This window comes from Canis aureus, chromosome 1 (genome assembly GCF_053574225.1).
Source record: "Canis aureus isolate CA01 chromosome 1, VMU_Caureus_v.1.0, whole genome shotgun sequence".
NCBI classification, from domain to species: domain Eukaryota; kingdom Metazoa; phylum Chordata; class Mammalia; order Carnivora; family Canidae; genus Canis; species Canis aureus.
In genome coordinates this window covers 48,682,528-48,707,480 of record NC_135611.1, presented here as the reverse complement: position 1 = coordinate 48,707,480, position 24,953 = coordinate 48,682,528, and the positions used below count along the sequence as shown (strand labels likewise).

General features: G+C 45.3%; 1 protein-coding gene and 1 long non-coding RNA gene across 2 annotated transcripts in view; one reads left to right on the top strand and one right to left on the bottom strand.

Moving 5' to 3' along the window:
* Positions 1-24,953, top strand: part of EZR (ezrin) — a 50,766-nt gene that overhangs the window by 19,352 nt on the left and 6,461 nt on the right. Inside the window, exons 3-8 of the mRNA XM_077898683.1 lie at positions 6,544-6,627; positions 11,712-11,807; positions 12,723-12,997; positions 13,636-13,719; positions 14,626-14,772; positions 21,253-21,349. Of these exons, the coding sequence (XP_077754809.1) occupies positions 6,544-6,627; positions 11,712-11,807; positions 12,723-12,997; positions 13,636-13,719; positions 14,626-14,772; positions 21,253-21,349 (783 nt within the window). The remainder of the gene's footprint in view (positions 1-6,543; positions 6,628-11,711; positions 11,808-12,722; positions 12,998-13,635; positions 13,720-14,625; positions 14,773-21,252; positions 21,350-24,953) is intronic.
* On the bottom strand, positions 12,754-24,773 carry LOC144314506 (uncharacterized). The gene is made up of 2 exons (XR_013380403.1): positions 24,295-24,773; positions 12,754-16,648 (listed from the first exon to the last, which is right to left on the bottom strand). It is a non-coding gene; the product is annotated as an uncharacterized LOC144314506 (long non-coding RNA).

The window sequence follows — 24,953 nt, the reverse complement described above, 5'->3', positions numbered from 1 at the left end:
TTTCCCCCTGTAGCATTCTGGCTCCTAAAATGAGATCTGATTGCCTTGTCCAAGCAGACATACTTGCTTGTTGGCCTATAAAGTTTGTGGAGGAATTGGTCTTTTGAATGTTTCCTTCTTGTCTTGGTCTTTAGTATGGTATGAGTTTATTCTGCAAAAAGTGTGATTAGAGAGGTAATTTTAAATCAACTTTCTTTAAAGTATTTCAGAAGGAAATGGGCACTTCCTAAGACTGGATCTATTTACTCAAACAAGGGAAAGAACCAGGAGGTCCTTTGGCAGCACCAAATCCAGCAGTCATACATAGGTTAGAAAGTGAAACAGTATTTCATCGTCAGCTCTTTTTTACATCTCTCAGACTCTTAGAATGCAATTTAGGTACTATTTTGATAAACTGGGAAGATTCAGAAATCATGTTTTCCAAACTGTATTCTAAACCCTCCTGGTCCTTTGGGATATTCTGTGGGTAGACTAGTTTGGAGGATCCTGAAGAGGCCGCCATCCAGGGATTTTGTGACAAAGATATTAACATAGCAAAGACACTCAGAATTCTTTCTGTTAAGGAAACAGAACCAGCCTTAACTTGTGTGACCTCAAAATAGCCCCCTTTGTGTTACCTCTTTGCCCCCTCTCTTCTCTGAAGGTCAGATGACATTCCAGAGACCAGCACAGCCATGAACTTGGATGGTGTGAGAAGCCACTCAGATGATTTTTAAGTTCCAGAATGTTACAGTTGGGAGAATCCTTACAGATAAAACATTTTTAGTTACAGTACTTCATTTTACAAATGAGGGGAAGTGCTTTCTTCCAGATGTGGCCCACTGGGCAGGGATTGCCTAGGGAGGTAGGTCCTGGCCGCCTACCTGTGCTCAGGCCTGTGCTCATGATAGCTCAGTTATGGGGGGGAGTTAGCAGAGGGGACAGTTGATTTGTTTTAAAAGTGTAAATTGTTACTGAGTTTTTAAAAACCGGATTGTAGTTTAACACCTTTACATTCTCTTATTGGAAAATAAGATGTCAGTTGCATTGGAGCAATAAAACCTGTACTACCCTGTGTCCTGCATTTTGCCTCCTGGAAATGTGAAAATAGGTGTGAGCTTTTCTTTTTACCTATGAAAACACTCTCCTAGCCAGCTTTTAGTAGTATCACACAGCTATTTTTCTTATGAATCTTCCCAGTCCATCCACACACCTTCCTTAAGAAGGAGTCGACCCACCTATTCTCACAGTGCTACATTTGGTTGCACCCCGACATGTCCCCTTGTGCTGTTGGACTTTAGACCAAGCATTTCAGAGGCAGAAGGACCTCAGGACTTCTAGTCCAGACCCTTGGCTTGTAGTTCAGGGGGTGAGGCCCAGTGGGAGGAAGTCCTCAGGCTGCAGCACCAGCTCTCAAACCCAGGTCCCTTTGGCTGCATTCTCTTCACTGTTGCAGTGATCCCTGAGTGCAGTGGGTCCTCAGAATCTTTTGTTTGGCTTTAAAAAATATAGGTTCTTGGGCTAAGGCCCAGAAACTTTTGGGTGTTTGAAAGGCTGCTCTGGGGATTCTAGTACTTGGGCCCATTTGGAAAAAAACTATGGTGAATGAGAGCTATTCAAAGCATGTCTCTCTCTCTTGTGTTGTAAGTGACTGAAGGTCAGAGGAAGTCTGACTCCCTCTGTCCCAGGGCCATCAAGGTGCCCGGGGCACCCAGTAGGTATTTGGTCCTTGTGGAGTGAGTGAGCTCCAAGGGCATGCCAGGTGCCTGCTAGCTAGGGCTGGCTGGGAACAGTGAAATTCGTCGGCGTATGGTGTCACAGTCTTGAGCTGAGCTAATAACCCTTAAGAACAGCAAATAGAATTTTTTAGAGTAGATTATTAAGCAGAGGGAGGACAGAGACAACACTACAATTAGATTTGCATTAACTTCATTAACTAAGGCAAAGGTAGGTTTATGTGTTAAATTCCTGCATTGCATATCCTGTGCATTCTCTAGAGGTGCAGTGCATATACCTGGGGGACAGTAGTTCCAGTCATGCAAAGAAAGCACACATGGCATTTTGCTTAGTTCTAAGAGTTTTTGCTGGTAGTTTTATTTATATTTTAGAAATGAGCTTAAGTTCATTTCGATTTTTGTTTCTAAAACATTTCTTTCAGATCCTAGCAGATTTACTGACATTCTGATAATCAAAAACTCACCTGTCTTACTGAAATGAAAACACAATTTCCTTACTAAGTGAGGCTACTGGGGCAAAAAGAAGAAAGATTTTTTTTTTTTTGCGAAATATGGCCAGTGTGGAAAATAGGCATTAGATTCATTAGAACCTCATTGCCCTGGATGGTTCAGGTATCTTCATTAGTGTGTTTTCTTGACTTGGGTCTAAGACAAGTCCTCTTACTCTAAAATTCTGACACAGTATATAGCCAGAGGAAGACCTCATTATTTTTAATCTGTGGAGTTTAAAAACCTATCGTTAACACCATTATCTAAACTTATTGATGAATTCCCATTACACACAGCAGGATGCAGTTAAGTCTGGTTCCTTCTGTGTTCTAACATTTTAGAACTTTTAGTAGAACTTTCAGCATGGCTTTGTCTCAGCATGTGGAAGAAACCTGAATTATTAAACTACACTGTCATCTGCATGATGTGTGTGTGTGTGTGTATGCATGCATGCACGCTTGTGTATGTGAATGCCTGTGTATTCAGTGGAGGTATGTGAACAAAACTAAACTTTAACCATCATCATCCCCAAACAAAGCAGAGTGTTTAACAGGTTTTCAATATTTTGTTGGGCCTGAGAGAAACACTGCCTTTTGGGGTTACATTTTCAGTGACTAACTGCGTACTCTATATACACACACTCATATTACATTTTACTACGGGATTTTGTTGTCTTCAGCAGATGTTGCCTTTGATAAGAAGTGGGGTAATTACCAAGACGATAAAAATTGCAAACCACACATTCTTTCCCCCACCTTTGCATGTGGTTTGGATGTGTGTGGTGTGGTATATTTTAAGCCTGTGGACCTCTGGGGTTTTTGTGGGACCATCCTCACATTCATCATGCAGGACCCTACAAACCCACTTGATTTCTGTGGCAGCATTGCAGATAATGGGCGTCAGCTTCCATCCAAGTTCTAAAAAGATTGCTTACTATGGAAATTTAACTTTATTTTAAGAGAGATTTTATTTATTCATAAGAGGCAGGCAGAGGGAGAAGCAGGCTCCCCACTGGGAGCCCAATGCGGGACTCAATCCTAGGACCCCAGGATCATGCCCTGGACCGAAGGCAGACAGCTCAACCCCTGAGCCACCCAGGCGTCCCACTTACTATGGAAATTTAAGACAAAGATAATTAAAAAGGAGAGTTGGGGGGCGCCTGGGTGGCTCAGTCAGTTAAATACCCGACTCTTCATTTTGGCTCAGGTCATGATCTGGGTCCTGAGATCAAGCCCAGTGTCCTGTCAACCTCTGCTGGGCATGGAGCCTGTTTGTGATCTCCCTTCCCTCTCCTGCCCCTGCCACCTGTTTGCTCATGTGAGAGCTTGTATGTTTGTGTGTGTGATCCCTCTCTCTCTCAGAAAAGGAGAGTTGGGTTTTAGATACATTTTCTTAGTTGCTAAAGGTCTGATTTCTTTGAAAGCTCCTGGATAAGTGGATCAAAATGTATATAAATGGTCCATCTGAGTAAATGCTTCATTTGATTTTATTTTTTTTAAAGATTTTATGTATTTATTTGTGAGAGAGTGAGCACGAGCAGGGGGAGAAGCACTCTCTCCATTGAGTGAGGATCCTGACCTGGGGCTTGATCCTAGGACCCTGGGATCATGACCTGAGCTGAAGGCAGATGCTTAACTGGTGGAACCACCTAGGTGCCCTTGTGAATGCTTCATTTTAAACACTGATAGAGGTTTATGCTGTATTTCAGTATTTCATTTTTAAAGATCTTTAAAGTTGAAAATAATCTTAGCAGGCTTTGTAAACTCAGAACTCCTTGACCTGATGAAGGCAGTGCCCTGTTGTGGTCCTTAGTCTGGGTAGCATCCTCCCCTCTCCTCAGCATGTGGAAATGGTGTGTGTGTGGGGGGCACTTTTAGATTCCCCCAGCGACTGGGGACACCTGTGTTTAGGAGGAGGCGGGGTCATGGATGCCCTCGATAGTCTTGTAGAAGGAACGCCTGTGCCCAGCGTGCCAGTCACACCCTCTGTGCAGGGTCTAGTCTCACTTGAGACTAGGACATCGGGACTAGTGCAGGTACATGTGTACCCATGATGCGGAGCAGCTGCGCCACAGGCTGCCAACACATTGTTCCTCACGTGTTGTGTAGGTTCATGAGTCCTCTCAGCCTTTTAGCTCGGAGTGGTAGAGCATGCACTCTATGTGAGTATACATATACATCAATAAAATTGACTAGACTTTTAATTTTAGGGGCATTTTTGCAAATAAGGAAAGTCCTGATGTGTCCCCAGATCAGATCTGGGAATTACTCCTTTTGACAAGGCCAAGGGACCAAACAATGGAGAAAAACCTATTTCCTATTTGTCTGAATTGTGTTTATTATTGCAATGCCAGAAAAATTTAACCTGATCGTCAGGCTTCCCATCTCCATTTGAAGCTATGTACCAGGCTTCATGGTAGCCTGTGGGTGTTGGAGCTCACAGAAAGGATTCTCTGGGAAGGCCAGACCAACCAGAACTTGGCAGCATTGCCATGTTGGAGCAGCAGATGGCAGATGGGGTCTTCGTGGTGGCAGGTGTGGTTTATAGAGGTTAGGGAAACCGTCTCATCATGCTTAATTTTCAAGAGGTTTACTTACTACTGGCTTGTTACATCCATCCTCTTTGGTTTTTTAAGGAGTTGTATCAACTTTGAGTCAAATGTGAACCTGATCCAAACCTTAGAAATAGTCTTTTTCTATATTCCTGTTAATTAGTTTGCAGTCAGTTAATCAGCAAAGTGAATCTAAGGTCTGTATTTGTGAGCAACCCCCACCCAACCAACCCGGTTTTGGGTGTGATATATTTTTGTAGGCTTATGAATGTGTAATTGGAGCTGCATTTGTCTCCTGGAATATTTGACTTTGGGGCTGTTTTTTCATCTCTAATATGACCATAGGACCATAATTAAGAAATACCTTTTATACTTCATAACAGCCATTTTGTGATTTTAAAAAAAATTATTGCCAGCAGGAAAAGAAAGAAACTTAAGTTTTTATATCTTAATCGGAGAATTTAAAATATGGCTCATCTTCTGTGTAAGCTTGAATTCTTTAATTTGTAGACTTGATATTGGAGGGGAGACTTTTCTTGAAATCCTGGAAAATTATGCCTCATTTGTCTTTGCTGTCAGAGAACCTTTAAAATACAGTGGATTTGTGTCAGAATATTTCTTATCAGTCTTGAGGGTTAGAAGAAACAATCCATGAAGATGGATTTTTTTTTTTTTTGAAGATGGATTTTGTTCCTAGCATAGGAGCAGTGTGTGCTGAATGTGTGTCGCACACCAGCTGGACCTGTGGACCTCTGTCAGCAAAGTCTTGGCCCTGTTACTATGTAATCATGATGTCCTCATGATATTTACCTCCAAGTCAGGAAGAATTTAGGGTATATGTGTATCCAGCTACTTACATATTTCTCTTGAAAAACGTTTCTTAATCTTGAGCATTACCGTTGCTGTGTGGCTGTGGTGTTTTCCTTTGGGACAGTGATACAAAGATTTGTCAGTTTTGAGTTTTCTCAAGTGATAATTTGAAAATTACCTTGAAGTGAATTTTTTAAACTCAGTGCGAGTTAGAGACTTCTTTAAGGCTGCTCCCTCCTCACCCACGTCTCAGTGTGGTCGCCTTGTGACCTGTCCATCCCATGATACATCCATCCCCACATTTTACTTCTGTCCTCTGCCTAGAGGCTTGTAGGTTTGCAGCGCGGGGGTGTGTACCATTTTGCTTGTCATGTCTTTCATTTCTGAAGCAATTTTCCATGTTTTTACCATCTTCATAACTGGCATTTTAAATTGTGGCGGGACGTTCTCTCTGATGGGTCTTTAGTCGTCTGACCATTTCCCTTTTCACTATTTAGTTGCCTGTGTTTCTGAACATGCTGGTATATATCGCTCCTTCTCTGAATCCTCAAGGCGGCATACCACCCCACGGTGCCTTCCTTGGCTGTCATGAGGGTCAATACGAGCTGGTTAAAAAAAAAAAATACGAGCTGGTACACAGAAAACTACATTAATGGTTATCAATGTATTTTTGTAGAAAAACAGCTTAGACCAAAGTGTGAGTGTGCTTTTATTAAAGTAAATTGGGTATACCCTTGAGTCCAAGCTGTGAATGTGCGGAGACTCCTCACCCATCTATCGCCGACTACAGTGTGTGTGCATGAATGTGTGTAAGTGTGTGCATGTCGTGACAGCATGAAAATGGATGTCAGCAGGGGGAATTTACTCTTGCTGTGTTGCTAAGTAGCTTTGAGTTTTTGTGGAAGGTCCAGAAGACTTATTAGGAGGAAGGAACACTTAGTTAAGTGTAATTCATTTTGTTCTGTTTTTTGTTTTTAGATCAACGTCCGAGTTACCACCATGGATGCGGAGCTGGAGTTCGCCATCCAGCCAAATACAACAGGAAAACAGCTTTTTGATCAGGTTGGTCTCTATGAGCTTAGAGAATTCCCATTTAGGAAAAAATGTTTTTTTTTTTTTTTTTGCTAATCTGTACATTTTGCAGAATGTATTGGTTAGCTTGCTTCTTTTTGTGGAGGAGGACATTTCCCCTCCATCCAGGGGGTTCACCCATCCTAAACACTCTGCAGGAGTTCCTGTTCACACCCTTGTGAAAAGAAACATACGGAATGCTCTGAAGTCTTCTCCAGCACAGTGCCACATTCAAAAGCTCTAGCTCCCATCCACCCACCCCCAGGGGTGTTCACGGTCACCGAGCGATGTTGATGTCCTGCCATCTGGTCAGCAGGTCAGGGTGCAGTGAGGGCCAGACACTGCCTGGAATCAAGGAGGCCACAGGTTCGTCTCCAAGTGTGGCATCTGTGAGCACACTCAGGAGTCAGCAGATGATCCTCCCTAGCTTGAGCTAGGGCAACAGATCACATGTATATACTTGTGTAATTCTTCTTGAGACCTGAGGTAAATGCAGAGTTTTGATAATTGTGAGCGAGCTAGAAAGCTGTGACAACTCTTCCATGGAACAGTTCCAAGTTTGAGAACACAATCTGCTTCTCTGAGCTGAGTAAATTCTGCTCTGGGGCCAAGGATCCAAGAGGGCAACAGGAGCAGACATGAGTTTGCATTCCCTTGAGCGATAGCCTGCCTCCCTGAGAGGCCCCACTGATAGAAGTGATGTTCTATACCCTAGCACCAAACCTGGAAATTGGATTGGGTGCTGATTGGGAAATATGGGAGATAGAATTCTAGCACATTTAGAAGGTATCAGTGACTCCTTCCCATGCTTCATTGTACCTTCTTACCCCCAAAAGTGAGCACCCAGTAGGTTAATATATTCCCTGCCGCCTCGGCCCCTCATGTGTGAGCCAGCTCTAGAGCAGCCGCAGGAGCCAGCAGCGGTGCTGGGGTGTGCACGCCAGGCTTCCCCCGGGTGGACAGAGACACCTCGACTCGCCCTGTGCTGCTCTGATGAGGTCATCCCTGGCCCCGCCTTACCCGATAAGGATAAAGGCATTTACTGTTCTGGGTGAGGCTGGACTTGGGGCAAAAATCTAAAGGTTTCTCCTGAAAGATAACCAGAAGTAAGTTAAATAGAGCCAGCTGAGTGCCATATGGGTCAGTGGTTAGAACAGAAATGGGTAGGAGGCCCTCAGTCACCCCAGAGTCCTTGTCTGTAAATGAGTGCTGGGTTGTCCTCAAGCAATTTTTAGAGCAGAGATAGAAACTCTAGGTTGGATTGGGTGTGTCTCAGCCATTTAGCTGCACTTGCTTCCATTCACGTGTTGCTTCTCAGAAACTTTGTGAAGAGGCCATTAAAAGAGTCTGGTCCTTCTGCAAGATAGAACTGCTGTTTATTAGAAGATCCTTGTCTCCTTGCAGTCCTTTGGAAGGGGAGGGAGTGGAGAGAGTAGGAGAGGCCTGCCCTGTTCCTTCAAATACTTCATTCAGTGGTTCAGTTTTAATTGCACACTCATGTGCTGGGCACGGAGCTTCATACTGCATAGGATTATTTCCACTTCTTGATCCAGGGTGCCATGTTGACAGAACTCTGCATGTGCCTAAATGCTGAATAATTACATCTAGTTTGGCCTTCAGATTGGTTTTAAGCCAGGCATTTTTCTAATATTAGATGATCTGCTTACCAGTAGCATGGAGCTGTGGATTAACAGGCAGGCATACAAGAAATGGACCCTGAACTCAATCAGTAGATATGGGTTATTTAAAAAGTGCTAACCACATAAATCCAGTCAACATGCCAAGTTTTGATAAGCTCTGTATCTAAATTATTCCAAAGCTCATTAGCCCATCAACCATCCTGTTCAAGCACCTGTTGCTATTTCCTATCCCAGAAAGTCAAGCCCCTGAATCCATGTGCTAAACAAAAAGCAAGGCCACTTCCCATTTTGACCTCTGTTCCCAAGCCATGTTTCCTGCCTGAATCTCCACCAACCCCTATGACAGGTAATGAGATTCCACTACCGATCAATTACCAGAAAGAGAAGTAATGGGAGATGGATCCTGAACTTCGTCTTGGGCAACAACAACTGGAACACAAAGTTCTCTGACGGAGTTCACATTTAATTTCTTTACACTTTGGTGTATCTGTCATGAAAAATACACTTGGTGTATACAAAGATACACTTTGGTGTATCTGTCATGAAAAATACCACATAACCTGAGAGCACTAAGGCTGTATAAGTGAGGACATGAAGGCCCAGAGAGAAGAGAATTGCCCAAGGTCCTATAGCATGCTTGGTTGCTGGGGCAGAGGTTGGCTCCATGGTGTCTTAACCCTTCTTGTCTTTTTGAAGATCATTTGTCGATCCTTCCATAGCCTTCCAAGGTAGCATGTAACACAGAACATCCTACCTTCCTGTGGGTAGGTGGTCAGGATGGTTCCTCAGAGGAGCCCTAGGTGTTTCCTGGGGCTCCTTCCCCACACCCCAACCAGGTTGAGCATGTTTTCTTCTTAACGTCTTTAGAGTATGTCCTTTCTCTTTTGCTCACTTGATGACCTTTGAGGTCTGCAAAGGTGGTTCTTCGGCCAAACTACCAGTCGCTAGAATATGGTCCTTGAATGGAATAGGTTGAAAGAGACTTTAGAGGTTAGTTCGAATCTCCTACCCTATGAGTTCCTTCAGTCTCTTCTGCACAAAGTGGCCCGACCCCACCCCAGCACGCTTGCTTTATCTATGCCTAGATTCTAGTCCAGGGATCTGACCTGACAGAGGGCCTCACAGGCCAGCTGCCACATAGGCAGCCTTCCTGACAGCCGAACAATGCAATTCTGCTACCAAAGTTCCTGAGGTGATGAGAAAAGTATGACTTGGCGTGCCCATTGTTTTCCATCATCAAAGCATACGTTCCACCTGTCACTTGAGATTGAGTTAAGTGGACCTGTCCCTGCATTTTTTCCTAAAACTACCATTTAAAACACCGCTGAGGCAGAGATAAAGGAACAGACTGTACACCTGTTCACATTCTGCTTCCATGATGTTTATCAGCTTTTGGGTAAGCTAAGGACCTTAGAGGTGTGTTTTCCCAGGAATATTGGATTTCCCTTGTAAGGACTTACAGTTTGATTTTTAGAACGGACTGAAGGAAAGCAGATTAGGTTAATTCGATTGTGTCATTTTGAGGAAGACATAGGAAGAGAAGTAAGGCTTTGAAACATGCTGGAGACAGTTACCCTGGAATAATTAGGTGGAAGATTCCACGGAGACATTTGGCAGATTGGGGCATGCAGGGACAGGCTTTTCACTGAGTGAGTGAAGGTCCTGGATTATGTCCATGGCATAGTTCCAGAGTCTGTGATCCACTGCTTGAAGGGGGCTGGCCACATCATAGCAGAGGGAAAGGAGGAATCTGAGCTGTAGCCATGGAAATCAGCGAAGGTCCGACTGGGATGGGAAGGAATCAAACAGACGGGAAGTCGTTTCAAACTGGTTAGGAGCCAGGCTTAGGCTAAGGTTGGTGGATGGAGTACAAAGACTAGATTGCTTATGCACGGGGGGCTTGCCTGTACAATTGTGAAACACCCCAAGGAGGAAGGCAAGGCAGGGTTTTATATCCAAATGTTGAAATGGAGGTTTCCAGGGAGTGAGAAATTAGGATTGGTTCTAGAAAACCTGGTCTTGCCATCAGCTACCCTAACAAGACCTAGGCAGAGTTCACAGGAGACTTGGGAGCTTGCACCACACAGTCCAAGTTCTTCATATTGTTGCATGATGGAGCCCTGTCTCCCCTCTTTGGGGTGGGGGGGGGCAGTAAATGGGGAGGGTGGTCCTTCCCTGGTGTATGGTGAACAGACTCCTGGAGTTCCAACAAGCATTGCTCCCCAAGCAGATGAGAACATAGGTTCAGAGCAGGAGTTTATTTGGAATTTCAGATTTTATTTTAAGCAAGTGTTCGATACCTGATTTGTCATTTTTTAAAAGGTTTTATCTATCTATCTATCTATCTATCTATCTATCTATCTATCTATCTATCATCTATCTATTTATTTATTTATGAGAGATACACAGGCAGAGACTCAGGCAGAGGGTGAAGTAGGCTCCATGCAGGAGCCCGATGTGGGACTTGATCCCAGAACTCTGGGATCATGCCCTGAGCCGAAGGCAGATGCTCAACCACTGAGCCACCCAGGTGCCCCAGATTTGTCATTTCTCATGTGTTCAGACCTCTTGCCCTTTAAATGTGATAGAAACCATATATTTGAAGAATGACAACCTTTTTATAAAGGCATAGCATTGCATGTCATGGGATTTAAGCAATGCAGCAAAGCTCTGGGATTCAGTTGTGATGATGTCTAATAAGTGTCCCCAGCAAGTTGCTTTTCTGTTTCTAAGACACAAGAATAATCAGTGTGGGATTCTGTGTATAACGGACCACAGGAGACTTTATTTGGTACTATGGAGAATTTTATTATTTATTTTATTTATTTATTTATTTTTTTTTTGGAAGATTTTTCTTTTTTAATTTATGAGAGAGAGAGGCGCAGACACACAGGCACAGGCTCCTGCATGGAGCCTGATGGTGGGACTCAATCCCGGCTCTCCAGGATCAGGCCCTGGGCCGAAGGCAGCGCCAAACCGCTAAGCCACCTGGGCTGCTTTAGAATTTTATTATTTATTTTAAAGATTTATTCATTTGAGAATGGTCTCACTGGAAAGCAGGGGTAGGCAACCAGAGGAGACCCCAGCGTTGCCATGCTTCACTTTGGTGACTTTCACCCCCTTTTTCCCATAGGCACACCTGACAGGAGACCTTCACACCTGGGTGATGGTGGCTGGTAGTGTGCTTACTCAGCTGGTTATCTTTACTTGGGAAAGCGTGACGGAGCACAGAGGAGGAGGGATGAGAATTTTTAAGATCTTAAGATTTTGTGAGATTTAAGGTTAATTCTGAATCTGCTCAAATTGTCTGTTAACAATAAATTGTCCGTGGCTCTGGGGAGAGTAGCATCTGTTAGGAGCAGGCTCCTGTTGGGGCAGCGTAGGAGAGGCATGCTCTCCCGGCTGCTTCAGCCCCTCCCCGTCTGTCTCACACAGGTGGTGAAGACCATCGGCCTTAGGGAAGTGTGGTACTTTGGCCTCCAGTATGTGGATAATAAAGGATTTCCTACCTGGCTGAAACTTGATAAAAAGGTAAGTCAGAGTTAACTATTTACAGGCTGTTGCTTGGTTGTTGGTCTGCTCTGTTAACTTTGAAACCAGAGTACCTCACTCTGTCTTTTGTTTTTTGTTCTTGTTATTTGTGTAAAAGTTTTTATAGACAAAAAAAGGTTGCAGGTTTCCAGTAAATGGGGGATATTGGTGGGAAATTAGATCCTGGCATTTCTCCTTACTGCTCACTCATTGAGGCATATGATGGTTAATTGCTTAGCTTTTAGTTGACCTTAGTGTTTTTTTCCCCCTGATGAGATTGTTAATCTTCTAAACCATGAATCATTCACTGTTTTGTAAGAACCTGTTATTGTTTTGTTTGAACCTGTGGTAGATTATCTTCCAGCCCCAAAGACTGAATAATGCTATTAACAACTGTAAAAGCAAAGCAAAAACTTTAAATGTGTTTTCTCCACACAATTTGAAAATGTTCCCTTTCCCGACCCTGAGCCCTCCTCCCATGTTACAGTAGCAAGTCTGAGGGTTAATTAGCGATGGGAAGGGAGGGCACAGAAGTAGTTTTTAAACGGAAGGGCCATGGCCCACGGCTTGACCGGCCACAAGGACAGACACCAGGTTCGCAGGTAGGTCTCTAGGCTGCCTGCTTCTAGATTTGAGTTCTCTGGAATGGGCAGCATCTCCCCAGAGGGTAGCAGCCAGCGCTAGTGGCTTGGTGGGGCTCTAACTGGCTGCTGCTAGGCTTCCGGCTACGTGTCAGGGTAATAGGACTTTAAGTGGCCTTTTTTGGTCTTACGTCTAAAAGATAACTTTCAGAGTAAATGTTATCTTCTGAAAACTGGCCTGTACGACCCTCTTGAGCCAATGATTAGGCACCATGTTTGGGCGGTAGGTCTTGTCCGTCAGGCTTGCGAAGGGCATTTGGTTTCTATTGTCCAGGTGTCAGCACAGGAGGTCAGAAAGGAGAATCCTCTCCAGTTTAAGTTCCGGGCCAAGTTCTACCCTGAAGATGTGTCTGAGGAGCTCATCCAGGACATCACGCAGAAGCTTTTCTTCCTCCAAGTGAAGGAGGGAATTCTCAGCGATGAGATTTACTGCCCTCCTGAGACGGCAGTGCTCCTGGGCTCGTATGCAGTGCAGGCCAAGTTTGGAGACTATAATAAGGAAACGCATAAGTCTGGGTACCTCAGCTCTGAGCGGCTGATCCCACAAAGGTGAGCAAGGGGTGGCCGGCCCCGGATGAGAGCAGTGGTTGCGTCCATAAAGGGTGTGAGTGATGTATGTTAGCAGAAGCAGTCAGTGAACACAAGGGTTAAGCCCTTTGTGAGGCTGGGATTCAGCACTTCCTAATCTGTGTGTGTGCCAGCACTGCTCTGGACTGCAGTGGAGACTGACCCACCATCACCTTCCCCTAGGTGCTGATCCACTTCTGCAGGCTCTGTGACAAATGTAGCAGGAGGAGGGGACCATTCTTCATGGAATGGAAAAGCAGCTGTGTTATATACATAATCACACTTCTTAGCTTTCCCTAGGGTATAATGATTTGGCTCCATTAAATAAATCTTTATTCATTAATGGTTAAATAATTTACCCCTTTTGGAAGAAGGGTCCCTTTAAAGATATAAAATACCTTTTTAAAATTTTTCCCTCAAGACTGGATTTGTCTCTTTCTAGATTCTAAACCTTTCGGGTTGTTAACTGTCTGAAATGCTACATATTAGGAAGTAGTAACACTTTTTGTGGTGGTTTTATTTGAAAGAAAACTTAAGGTCTGCAGATGGGCAATGGCCCGCTGCTTCCTCTCATGGCTCTTTGTGGTGACAGTCCTCTGTCTTCTTCCTTTGCAATCCAGAGTCATGGACCAGCACAAGCTCACCAGGGACCAGTGGGAGGACCGGATCCAGGTGTGGCATGCGGAGCATCGCGGGATGCTCAAGTGAGTGCTGGGCAGCTCCTGCCTCTCAAACTTGTCTCCTTCTCATTGACTCCAGATAGGGCCCTTGAGGTGATTAGTTTCAGGAGCTGCCTCATGGGCCTTCAGCCCCAGTGGGGCAGAGCAGTGAAAGGTAACATGCACGGGAGGTTTTTCTTACATAAAGGCAGGTGTTCATGCCTGGAGGTAAGAAGCAGTTTAGTTTAAGCCTCAGGCCCCAAAGCCTTCTCCCTCGTTTGTTTTAGAGGAGAGAAGGTCTTGTGTCTAAAACACTTTGTTTTTTAGTCAAGGGGGCAGAAGCATCGTTCAGTATGAGGAAAACTGATCCCAAGTGAGAAACCCTTGCTATTAATATTAAGCACAAAGGAGTCATGAAGGAGGAACATGATGTGACATGAGGCTGTTAGACGTAAGAAATGGCCAGATTATCTATTGCCCTAAATTCTCATGTGCAGCATTAGCAACAATTCTCTATGATCCCCCAGCCTCAAAGTTCATTTACAGATTGGGCCTCACAGACATTGTGTCCTGCAGCTTCGTCTGTCCTGAGCATCTTTTGTGGAGGGAAATCACCCAGAGCCTAAATGGTGGCTCCCGGTAAAGCAGACAGTGGGAGTCCCTTGCAGCAGCATGTGGGCAAGACAAAGATGGTGCCTACTAATAATAATTAGAAGGAAAATCTTCTGTGTCTGGAGAAACCAGCATGAGTCAGTTCAGTTCTTCCAGAATGTCTGAAGGACATCAGTGGTCAGCGTGCAGGACAGCTAGGGCACAGGCGTGAATGGCCAGCAGAGGGACAGCAGCAAAGCCACAGCCATCAGCCTGTCCTGCCGGATGTGCCTGAGATTAACAATACTCAGTTCAGGACTCAACGCGCACTAATGACCATGCTCTTGTTCTCCCTGCTAGAGACAGCGCCATGTTGGAGTATCTGAAGATTGCTCAGGACCTGGAAATGTACGGAATCAACTATTTTGAGATAAAAAATAAGAAAGGAACAGACCTCTGGCTCGGGGTTGATGCCCTTGGACTAAACATTTATGAGAAAGACGATAAGTGAGTTGAACTTTGTAATTCTTCTCAGTTGGTGGGGTGCTGGGGTTGGAAACAGAAAAATGTCCACCATGCATGTGGTTTATTTTGAAGTATTTATCTAGTGGCTTACTGGCCCAGCATGTGAATATCCAAGGGCTTTGCAACTGTGATGTGGCCACATTGTGTCAGAGGTTGGCCTGAGGTGTGCACTGCTTCTCTCCTGTCACCACAACCTGTCCGCCAGCATGGGGCCTTTTGTTGACCCATGACCCCTCAGCCTGGAGCTGGAGGCCTGCCCTGCCCTTCCACCGAGGCCCTGCCACCCACTGCCTGAGGGCCCAGCACACCTGCAGGGACCACCCAGGCAGCCCTCACGGTGCTGGTGGCTTAGAGGTTCTGCTCATCCAACCAAGGATAGTTACATTGCTATCAGAGGACCTTAAGATTCTGTAAACAGTGGCTTATGTACAGACAATTTAGCTAAATCCTCTGAACCTGCGAGAAGTATTTAATTGCCACATGTTTGTATGTGTGGGTTGAGTAAGGTCTGCAAGAGCAAGAGCAGTGGAGAGCAAGCCAGGCCTTGCTGGCTTCTCTTGCCAGTCCCTGTGGTTACAAACACTGCAAATGTGCCTATTTTCTGCCAGGCAGCTTGATACAGAGAAAGGATTGTTCTCCTTCAGTGAGGGCAGGCTTTTTCCATGGTGGTTCCCTGTGCCTTTGAGTAATGCCTCTCCCACATTTCCTCTCATTGAACCTCCCCTCAGATGGTAATGCTCTCAGACCACCCCCAGAACCCTTGCTCTGGACTTCCTGAAGGGTGGGCCACTCCTTGGTAACAGATGATGTCACATGAAGACTCTGCCTTCAGTCTTAGCCGTGTGTCTTCTTGCCAGAATCCAGGGTACAGATATCTTTCAGTTGGGTGGGACGGGGCCCTGTGTCAGGCCTTCCTAGACCCTTCACCTAGTTCCAGAATTGGATGGAGGAGAATCACTCTCTGCTGGAAGTCATGGTTCCAGTTGGGAAAGACTGGTTACAGTACAGAGAATCATGGGAACTCCTCCGAGAACCTAGGAGTGAGTTATGGAGGACTCTTGCTTGGTTTGCTGCCTCCCCATGTGTGCTGGACCCAGTTGTAGACAAACATGAGTAGTCTTGGGAGACTCAAGAAACCAGTGTCTGGTCCTTCTGATGGCCCCGCAGTTGGAGGATGGTGGCTGGTCAGCAGGCGGTACCCATAGTGAGAATGCAGTACCCTCGTTGGAAGAGATGTGGGAAACCACCTTTGTCTCTGAACTCATTTCTTGAATGACCAGATTTTGTAACAGCCATAGCCAGGGCTGTCCCAACAGGTTTTTCTAGCTGCAGGAAATAGCCATAGGCAGGAACTTGATGATGTCAGCTTATAACTACCTCTCCAGCCCACGTAAATTGCTAATTTTTTCCAAGTGCAAATTTGAGCAGTGTCATTCAGTCTCTTCCTGTTCTTCTCCCATTCCCCCCGTTTACCACTGAAACTGGTAGTCCTCTCAAAGGGGTCTTCTCCCCAAGAAAACAGTGGGGTGTTGGGCAATCCTCACTTCCTGCCTTCTCCCTGCCCGTGAAGGCAGCCTCCTTTTCAGTTAGGAAGAAAGACCTAACCAGACATTTAATCAATCAGCAGGCCTAAGTTGTTCTCCTTTTAAGCAAATATTGACAGCTTGGTTACCAGTGTGAACAGGAGGCTGACTCAAGCCTGAGGAATGCTGAGATGACTCTTAGCTGTGTTAAGTATTGGATCACTACCCTCAGCAGTAGAGCTAACAATGGACGATTTGGTGTTCGTGGAGCATTGCTCAAGTGAGAAATCAGATCCGTTGCGTATGTCAGTTGGGCGATAAAAGACTTAGTGCACCTGCAAATAAACAAATATACCTTTATTATTCTATCTTACAATTAAATATATCCTGGTTGGGAAATATCTCCTGAGGTCCCTTTTTACTGTATACATAATAACTAAGTTTGAGAGCATGTGGGCCTGAAAGCATTTGTCTTTTTCTTTCTATAAACCCATAGATGAGAGGAGGAAGTAATAGGCAGACCCCTTCCCTGAAAGACGTAGTCAGCTTAGAAACAAAAAGTTCAGATCAGCTGTGTTAGGTGGCATCGTCAGTCCAAAACCCAAACCTACAAAGACAAAACAGAAGCATGCGCCCCTGCCGCCAAGTTCTGCAGTCCTGCGAGAACACTCCTGCCCTCCTCGGGCCCACCCCTTCCACAGTCTTCCTGGTCCTCCCAGAGCCGGCACATCAGTAGGCCCGGTAAGGGAAAGAATGCTGGAGAGACTACAGACAAGCTGGAGCCGAAACAAGGACCAGTGTCTCTTTCCCTTAAATTTCTCATGCAGAGTTGTAAATCACCTACTTTTGATTTATAGTTGTCTTATTAGCCTTACTACGTATGTAATAAGGCAGTTGTTACAGTGGTTATTATAGTATGGTGTACATATTAGCATAGTATGTATGTAGCATGTGCGTACTGTAATATATAGTACAACATAGTAAACTATATGATGTATAGTTATTAGATATATTCTATATTTAATATAATCTAATCATGTGAAATAGTTTCCACTTTCTCAAGTTATGCTCCTAGGCAGAATGTTAATTTCACCCTCTTCTCGTACTCATGTGACATCTCTGCCATAGTGGCAGTGGGTTGGTTACCTAAGAGAGGAGAGCAAAATGTAGTTCTTTTAATTTGTGTGAATTTTCTTTTATCAACTATACCAAGATCACGGTTGTCAGCTCCTCCTCTCCTTTCTGGTCTTTGGTACCCAGAATTTTCAAAAAAAGCCTAATCTCTTACAGAGACTGTTACAAGGACTGCGGTTATTTCATTGAAAGTAGCAATTTAAAAGTTCCCTCCAGACTGGCAGAGGAGAGTTTGGCTTCCATGTGCTTGGATATGTGCAAGGGTGGGGAGAGGTGTGGTGCTGGTTATGCATGGCCGGCAGCAGGCGCCTCCTGGGGGTGCGCGGGCAGAGTCCCTTGACGTGCCTGCCCTGCAGAGGGGTGGGGGGCAGGCCTTGGATTGCCCCCTGCCAAGACTGAGTCGTCACTTTGCTTTCATTATAAAAATGGAGGCTAGCCTGCAGTGTGCTTCAGCCCATCCCACCACCCCAGACCTTTTCTAAACTTTTTAAATGAAAAATTTCAGACTACAAAATGGAGAGGATTTTTATCATCACTGCCCGCATGCCTACAAAGATTCTATCCTTGGCATTTCACTACTTTTTTTTTTGTCTCTGCCCAGCTGCATGCCACTACCCTCTGGCCCTCTCTTTTTCAGGCCTGTTTCAAAGTATATCACAGACATCTGTGTACTGTCCCCAAAATGCATATTATTTATTAGAGCTCAATATATCTTTTAATATAAAATTTAAGTACAGTGAAATGGACAGTTCTTAAGTGACAGACACGTGCCTGTAAAATCTAGAATCCTGTCGAGATTGAAGAACATTATCATCAACCCCAGCATCATACTTTGAATTTAAATTTTTTTAGCCATTTATCCTTTCATTTTGAAACCATTTCAGACTTTAAAAATGTTCTAGAATGCCTAGATGTCCTTTGCCCAGCTTCCCCATGTGATAGCATCTTAGAGAATCACAGTCCATGTATCAGTTGGGAGGGTAACGTTAATACAACCCTCTTAACAATATACAGACCTGGGGCACCTTGGTGGTTCAGTGGTTGAGCGTCTGTCTTTGGCTCAGGTGGTGATCCTGGAGTCCTGGGATCAAGTTCTGAGTCGGGCTCTCCAAAGTGGGCCTGCTCCTCCCTCTATTTATGTCTCTGCCTCTCTATGTGTGTCCCTCATGAATAAATAATCCTAAAAAAAATATCCAGACCCAGTTTCCATTTTAACTATTTGTCGCTGATGACCTTTTCCTGCCCCAGGATCCCGCCCAGACTCATACCTGGACTTAGACACCTCCTCCCCAGTCTGTCTGTCATGTACCTTGACCCTTTAGAAGGACATACCGGCCGTTAACTCTCTAGGCGGTCCTTGAACTTGGTTGGATCTGTGTCATGTTTTCTCATGGTTAGATAGGAGTTTTGCGCTCGGGGCACGAATCCCACAGCAGTCTGCCACAGGCTCCTGGGGCCTCTCGTGAGGCAGCATGTTCTGTCAGAATATCTACTACTGCTGGTGGTGACTTTGGTTACTGGTCAAGGCACGATCTATGCCAGACTGCTCTGGAGTTAACTATCCTTCCCCTGTAGTCAATAAATCTATTTCAAGGAGACGCTTTGAAGCTGTGGAAATAGTTCTGTTTCTTCTACTTCATCTATTCTAGTATCCATTCAGGAGCTTTGCATGAAACAGTTGCTACTATGGTTTTTAAAAACCTGTTTGTTTGTTTTTTTAAACTTTATTTCACACATACCCGTCTACTAAACACAGCCAGTTTCTCTTCATTTATTCAGTTATTTATATTAATATGGACTCATGGATATTTTATTCTATGGGTTATAATCTATTACTATTATTATTCTGTTGTTCAAATTGTTGAGATTTACCTTGTGGATCCCTTTCAGGTTGGCTCCTGTGCCCTTTTCCTATGACTCCATTAATTAGTTTTTGAGTGCTTCTTTACTTTCTGGTACCTGAAGATGTTTGAGGATCATCTTGCACTTTCCTTGCTCCAGCTCTGGAATCTGCAATTTCTCCAAAGAGTTCTGGACTTAAAAAAAAATGCGTGGCCTCATCTCTGATCCTGCATTCATGCTTCTGAATGGCTGTAAATTGCTATGAGTTTCCAGAGTCTTAAAAAGGCAAACTTTACAGGCACTCCATGAAGCAGAGGGCTGGAGGCTATGGCGATAGGATGCCCAACCCTTGAAAGAAAGATGCCTGTCTAGCCTGAAGGTCCAGGTTTTCTAGGATCAGCAGTATTTTGAGAACCCCATATAAAGCAAGGAGCCCAAGACTAGATATTTGTCTCCTGGGCATTTTGAGAGTTGGGAATCTGGCTGCAATGGTGACCACACAGCTGAGAAATGAGCAGCAAAGTGCTCCTGTGTTAGGGAGACAGGTGCCCTGAAGCAGCAGATAGATGCCTACCTGCTGTCACTCTGATAGCCATCCCACATAAGGATGCAAGTTAAAGTCGATAATGGGACTAGGTGGTATCCTGAGTTTCCAGTGCTCAGAGGCCTGCAAACATAATGACCTCTTTGATAAGTAGCAAAGCAAGCTCCTTGCATGTTTGGCTGTGAAGCATGTTGGCCAGATGTGTCTCGGCAGTCATTGGTGATCCTGTAGGACAGAGCTATAAAAGGTGTGTGCCAAAAAGGATTGAGATTTAAAACCACAGCCTGACCAGTGCCCTGACATCATTCCTCCAGGTGTGCCTAACCACTATGTCCCAGAAGAGCCATCTGTGGGTCTTGGGTGTCCTTTCTTAGCCTTCCAAAGCCACCCCACCAACTTGACCTGGCTTAGGTTGTCATAGCAAGACTTATGTTGCCCACCACTTTTTAACTAAATATGTTGGTAGCTCATCAAGGACATCGAACAGTTGTAAAATATATGCCACCCAACATCAGAGCACCTAAGTATCATAAGCAGATCTAACAGATGTGAAAGGGAAATAGACCAGGAGAGATAAGAGGAGGGGACTTCATTTACCCCTCTTCCAGCAGTGGGCAGACATCCCAACAGAAAATGAGCATGGCAGTGCTGGACTGGAACCACACCAGGGGAGTTTCTATCCCCATCAGTGAGCAGCTGCTCTGACCGTAGCATAGAAAATCTAAGACATGATCTTTGCCATCAAAAAGCTTGCCTGCCTGGTCTTCAAAGACCAGTTCACATAGTCACAAGAGCCCTCAGGTGAGGGGCAAGGGTGTTAGAGGAGGTTGAGCTGTTCCGAAGGCTGCAGGCTCGTGGTGGGGAGGGAGGAGAATGAGCACCTCAGGCAAGGTGGGCTTGGGGGAGCGTACGTGTCCCTCAGGATGCTAAGGCTGGACTAGAAGGTCTTAGATGCTAAGTCGGCCCCTGTGTTCCAGCCTATGGAACCTGGTGTTAGCAGTTGGGAAAAGGAGAATGGATTGCCTACAAGGCAGAGAAACCAATGACTAGAAGTAGGGTTTGGGTTCTAGGGATAAGAACCCGGTGAGCCTATGGGAGATGGCATGTGAGCTGTCACAGGGTGCAGGAGTGTGCTGTGTCAGGCATTGGAGACTTTGAGATTACTGGTTGGGGTGGACCAGGCCCAGGGAGATGCCCACAGTCGAGAAGACTAATTTAACCCGGAGCTTGTTGAGGTTTCCTAGAGCTTGGACCTGACCACACTCAGACAGTTATATCATATGTCACAGTATATCATGTACTATGCTTCCTGGGTTAGCTTTATATTGTCTCAACTGGAGGTTTAAAAAAAAAATTAAGAATAGATTTGTGATGCAAGCATACATCTAACTCTCCCCCCCCCTTTTTTTTAACCCTCAGGTTGACCCCAAAGATTGGCTTTCCATGGAGTGAAATCAGGAACATCTCTTTCAATGACAAAAAGTTTGTCATTAAGCCCATCGACAAGAAGGCACCCGTAAGTTTCTGTGGATTCCAGGAAAGAATTGCAGTTTTTCATTCTTACAGCCAAACATGTCTTCAGGATAACAAATTTCTCTCTAAGATAAGCACTTCCATGGGAGGGGTTGGGGTTGGGAACCTGCTAGCAGGTTATGTTGAAGGTCAAGGACCCCTTGGGCTGTGTGATTAAGCCTTGAAGTAGAGGTACACGGGGACCGAGGTGTCCTCAACAGCTCGCTGTGTCCCTTGGCTTTCAAGTGGTCTCCCTTCCTTGGGAAGAGAGGGGCAGTTCTGAGTCACTGACCTTTGCCAAATGATGAGCATCTCACAAAATGTTGCATTTCTGGGCTTGTGAAATGTTCCTGTTCTTGTGGAAAACCATCCTACCTCAGAGGGTGTTCCCGGGGTACCCACCCTGTACCTCCCTGAACACCAGCTGTGGCACAGACAGGATTGCTACAAGCCTCGGGCCAGCATGGACTTTCAGAATGGTCTCTGCAGCTTACCTGAGTTAGGAAAAGTCAGACCTGTGTCCAGACATCACCGGTCCCCAGGGTCCCTCACTGCCTCACCTTTTCCTATGTGAATGGGCATCTCTGCTTTTTTCTGACCCCCTTCTGGGACCTCTGGCACTCTTTCTGCTGATGCTTTCTCGTTGGTACTAATGAGGAAAGTGACTTCTCATAAAGATGAGGCTGATGGGGCAGTCCTCTAGGGAGGACTTCGCTAGGAAAGGGACTTCAATTTCTGGAGTTTGAAGAATATTGACTGTGAACTAGGAACTGCAAAGACTGATATGTTACAGAAATTCATTTCTGTTCTATTGCTGATTCTGCTAACATTTAAATTTTCAACTGTTTGCTTAGAAAATTTGAGACATATGTACAAACATACTGTAGTGTGATGAAATGGGTGAGGATTTTGTTTTCTAATCAGAAATCTGATTTTAAAAAAAAAATTCTTTTTCCTTAGAGCCTGCTCTGGTTTTCACCAGAATTATAGATTGGAAGGAACTTTGTGTCTTGGTTACGGTGTAGGGCTTAGGCCAGCATAGGCTGTGGTCCAGCCCGGGGCCTTCTGGGACTGGGGCCCCCACAGGGCGGTGGGTAACCCACGTGGAAGAGCAAGTGGCACTATTATCCAGCGGCTCCTCCCCACAGATTGGTTAGTTCAGGATAAGTGAAATCAGAGGTCTTAACACTCTTCTCAAGATTATTTTCTCCTTTATTGAAATCGCTTCCTGCTGTTTGTAAATTCTTGACTCCTACTCCGTGGGTAGTTGCCCAGTTATTTACAATTAAAGCAGCATTTAGTACAGACTCTCAAGCTCCATGGAAACAGACCACATTAACAGTCAGCCCCACAGCCCGGGGGTCACAGTGTGCCCATGTTAACGTGGGCTGTGAGATGAGGGCAGTCAGGAGAGCAAGAAGATTCTGAAGGCTTGGCTAGGCTGTCATCTCCTTATAGGGTGGTGCTGAGTTTTCAGAACTGGCTTTAGATGTGTGACTGTCATAAGCAGCAAGACTGGATTGGACTGGACTATTGAAGGATTAGGTTGCGTGTGTTGGCATAAATTTAGCTTTTGAAAAGCTGCAGAATATTTCTTAAAATTCTAAACAAAAGCAATTGTAGTGCTTCTGGGTGAATTAGTTGAGCATACATTTATTATATACTAGTTTTACGTGGAACCACAGATTAAAGAGAAAATCAGAGAAGAGAGAAGCATTTGTTACATACTGCGAGTCAGGCTCTTTCCTAGGACTATGTACACAGAGTGAACAGAGCGAGGTTCCCGCTCTCACAGAGTCCACATGATAGTGGAAGATATGTGTGAACACTCGGTGCAGCTGTTGTTAGTAACAGGTCATCTCATGAAGAGATGAGAAGTGGGGCCACTGTGGCCAGTTCAGATGGTTGGAACGGGAAGGCCTAACCAAGGAGGCAGAGGTTGTCAGACTCCTGTGATGGCTGTGGGGGTTTCACAGGAGGAGCTGGTTGGAGGGAGGGAGTTCCTGTGTGCCTCGCCAGCCTTGCTCTGCTCCTTCCTTCCTCTACGGCATTGCCTAGCTTCAGGCTTTGCTCTTGGGGCAACAGAAAATCACATTTCCAAGTTTAAACTTTCCTCAGAAGATAGACAAGGAAACTCCAAAGGTCCAAGTTGGCTCACTAGTGAGGCAGGCTTGGGGAGGGCACCCCTGACCCTGGGCAGTTTCCATGGCAAGCTCACAAATGAACCATTGTCCTGTCATGTTCTCCATGACCAGGCATTTCCCGTGTAAAAGCCAGCTTCTCCTCCTGCCAGCTTGGATACTGTGGGGATGGGATCTGTAACACCGGGAATGCTCAAAGGCTGCCCCATAGTCCTATGTGGGGTTAAAACCAGCTCCTTCAGAAAAGAGCCTTTTGTTCCTATGGCCTCATGGAAGAGAGAAAAGGCCCTTGGGCAACTAGCTACCTGTTGAACGGCTTATGAAAACTATTATTTGCCTGGGAGCAGCTTTGCCCTCAGCTGTGGGGAGCCCCGGGGTGGGGCCTAGTGGGGGCCGTCCTAGAGTCTCTTGAGGCCCCTTGTTTGACAACTTCATGGCTGCTTTTAGATCTCCTTTTCTCTTGTATTAGGGACTTGGGTTCATTTCCTTGAGCTTTAGAGTTTCAGTTTTTAGGAAGTCTGTTCTCTGCCAGAGTTTAGAAAGCCTCCCCAGATCTCATTGCTGTTGTGGTTTTGCATTAGGAAGCATGGGCTAGGTCCTTGGATTTGGAAATCCTTGAATAAATATTGGTTTCAGTTTTTCTTTTTAAGTTGCAGTCAGAAAGCCTCATTCAAAGGCAGCACAGGAAATTTCCTCTGCTCCTGCCTCTTCCTCTTCTGTCCCCAGCTCGGGACAGGGCTTGTCTTGGGGCCACTGGCTGCAGTGGTGTCACTTGCAGTTTCAGCCCTTTGATGTTTCTTAAACTGACCTTGTTCTAAGGAGAAGTTGGTGCTCAACAGAGTTCCTTTGCAATGCTTAGGAACCACAGTCAACACCTACTTGGGTAGCATGCCTGTGTGGCCATAACTATTGTTTTTTCTCTTGTGTAATAGAGATGGTGTTTCTCCCAGCTCCGCAGACACTCCCTGGGAAACCCGATGACTTAATAATAAGTGTGCGAAAGCTCCACCCAGGAATTCCGTGGGCTTTGGGTTCGACAGTGCTGTCTTTCCAGCATTTCTGGAACTGATGAAAATACTGAGAAGCTACATAGGGCTTTCTGGGGCGTGTCGATTAGCTCACTGGCATGTCCTTCTGGTTTCAGAAGTCACTGTGGAACACATCACACTGTTTCTTTGTTTGAGCCATCCTCCCCCTATGACAGAGGTCAGAATCTAAATGCTAGAAGTCTCAAGTTGGGAAGGGAAAGGGGAAAAAGAAGAGGAAGCAGACTGGTATGGGTTTTTTTTTTTTAAGATTTTATTTATTTATTCAAGAGAGAGAGAGAGAGAAGGGCCCCATACAGGGAGCCCGACAGAGAGAGAGAGGGAGAGGGGAGAAGCAGGCCCCATGCCAGCAGCCCTATGTGGGACTTGATCCCGGGATCTCCAGGATCAGGCCCTGGGCTGAAGGCAGCGCTGCCCGCAG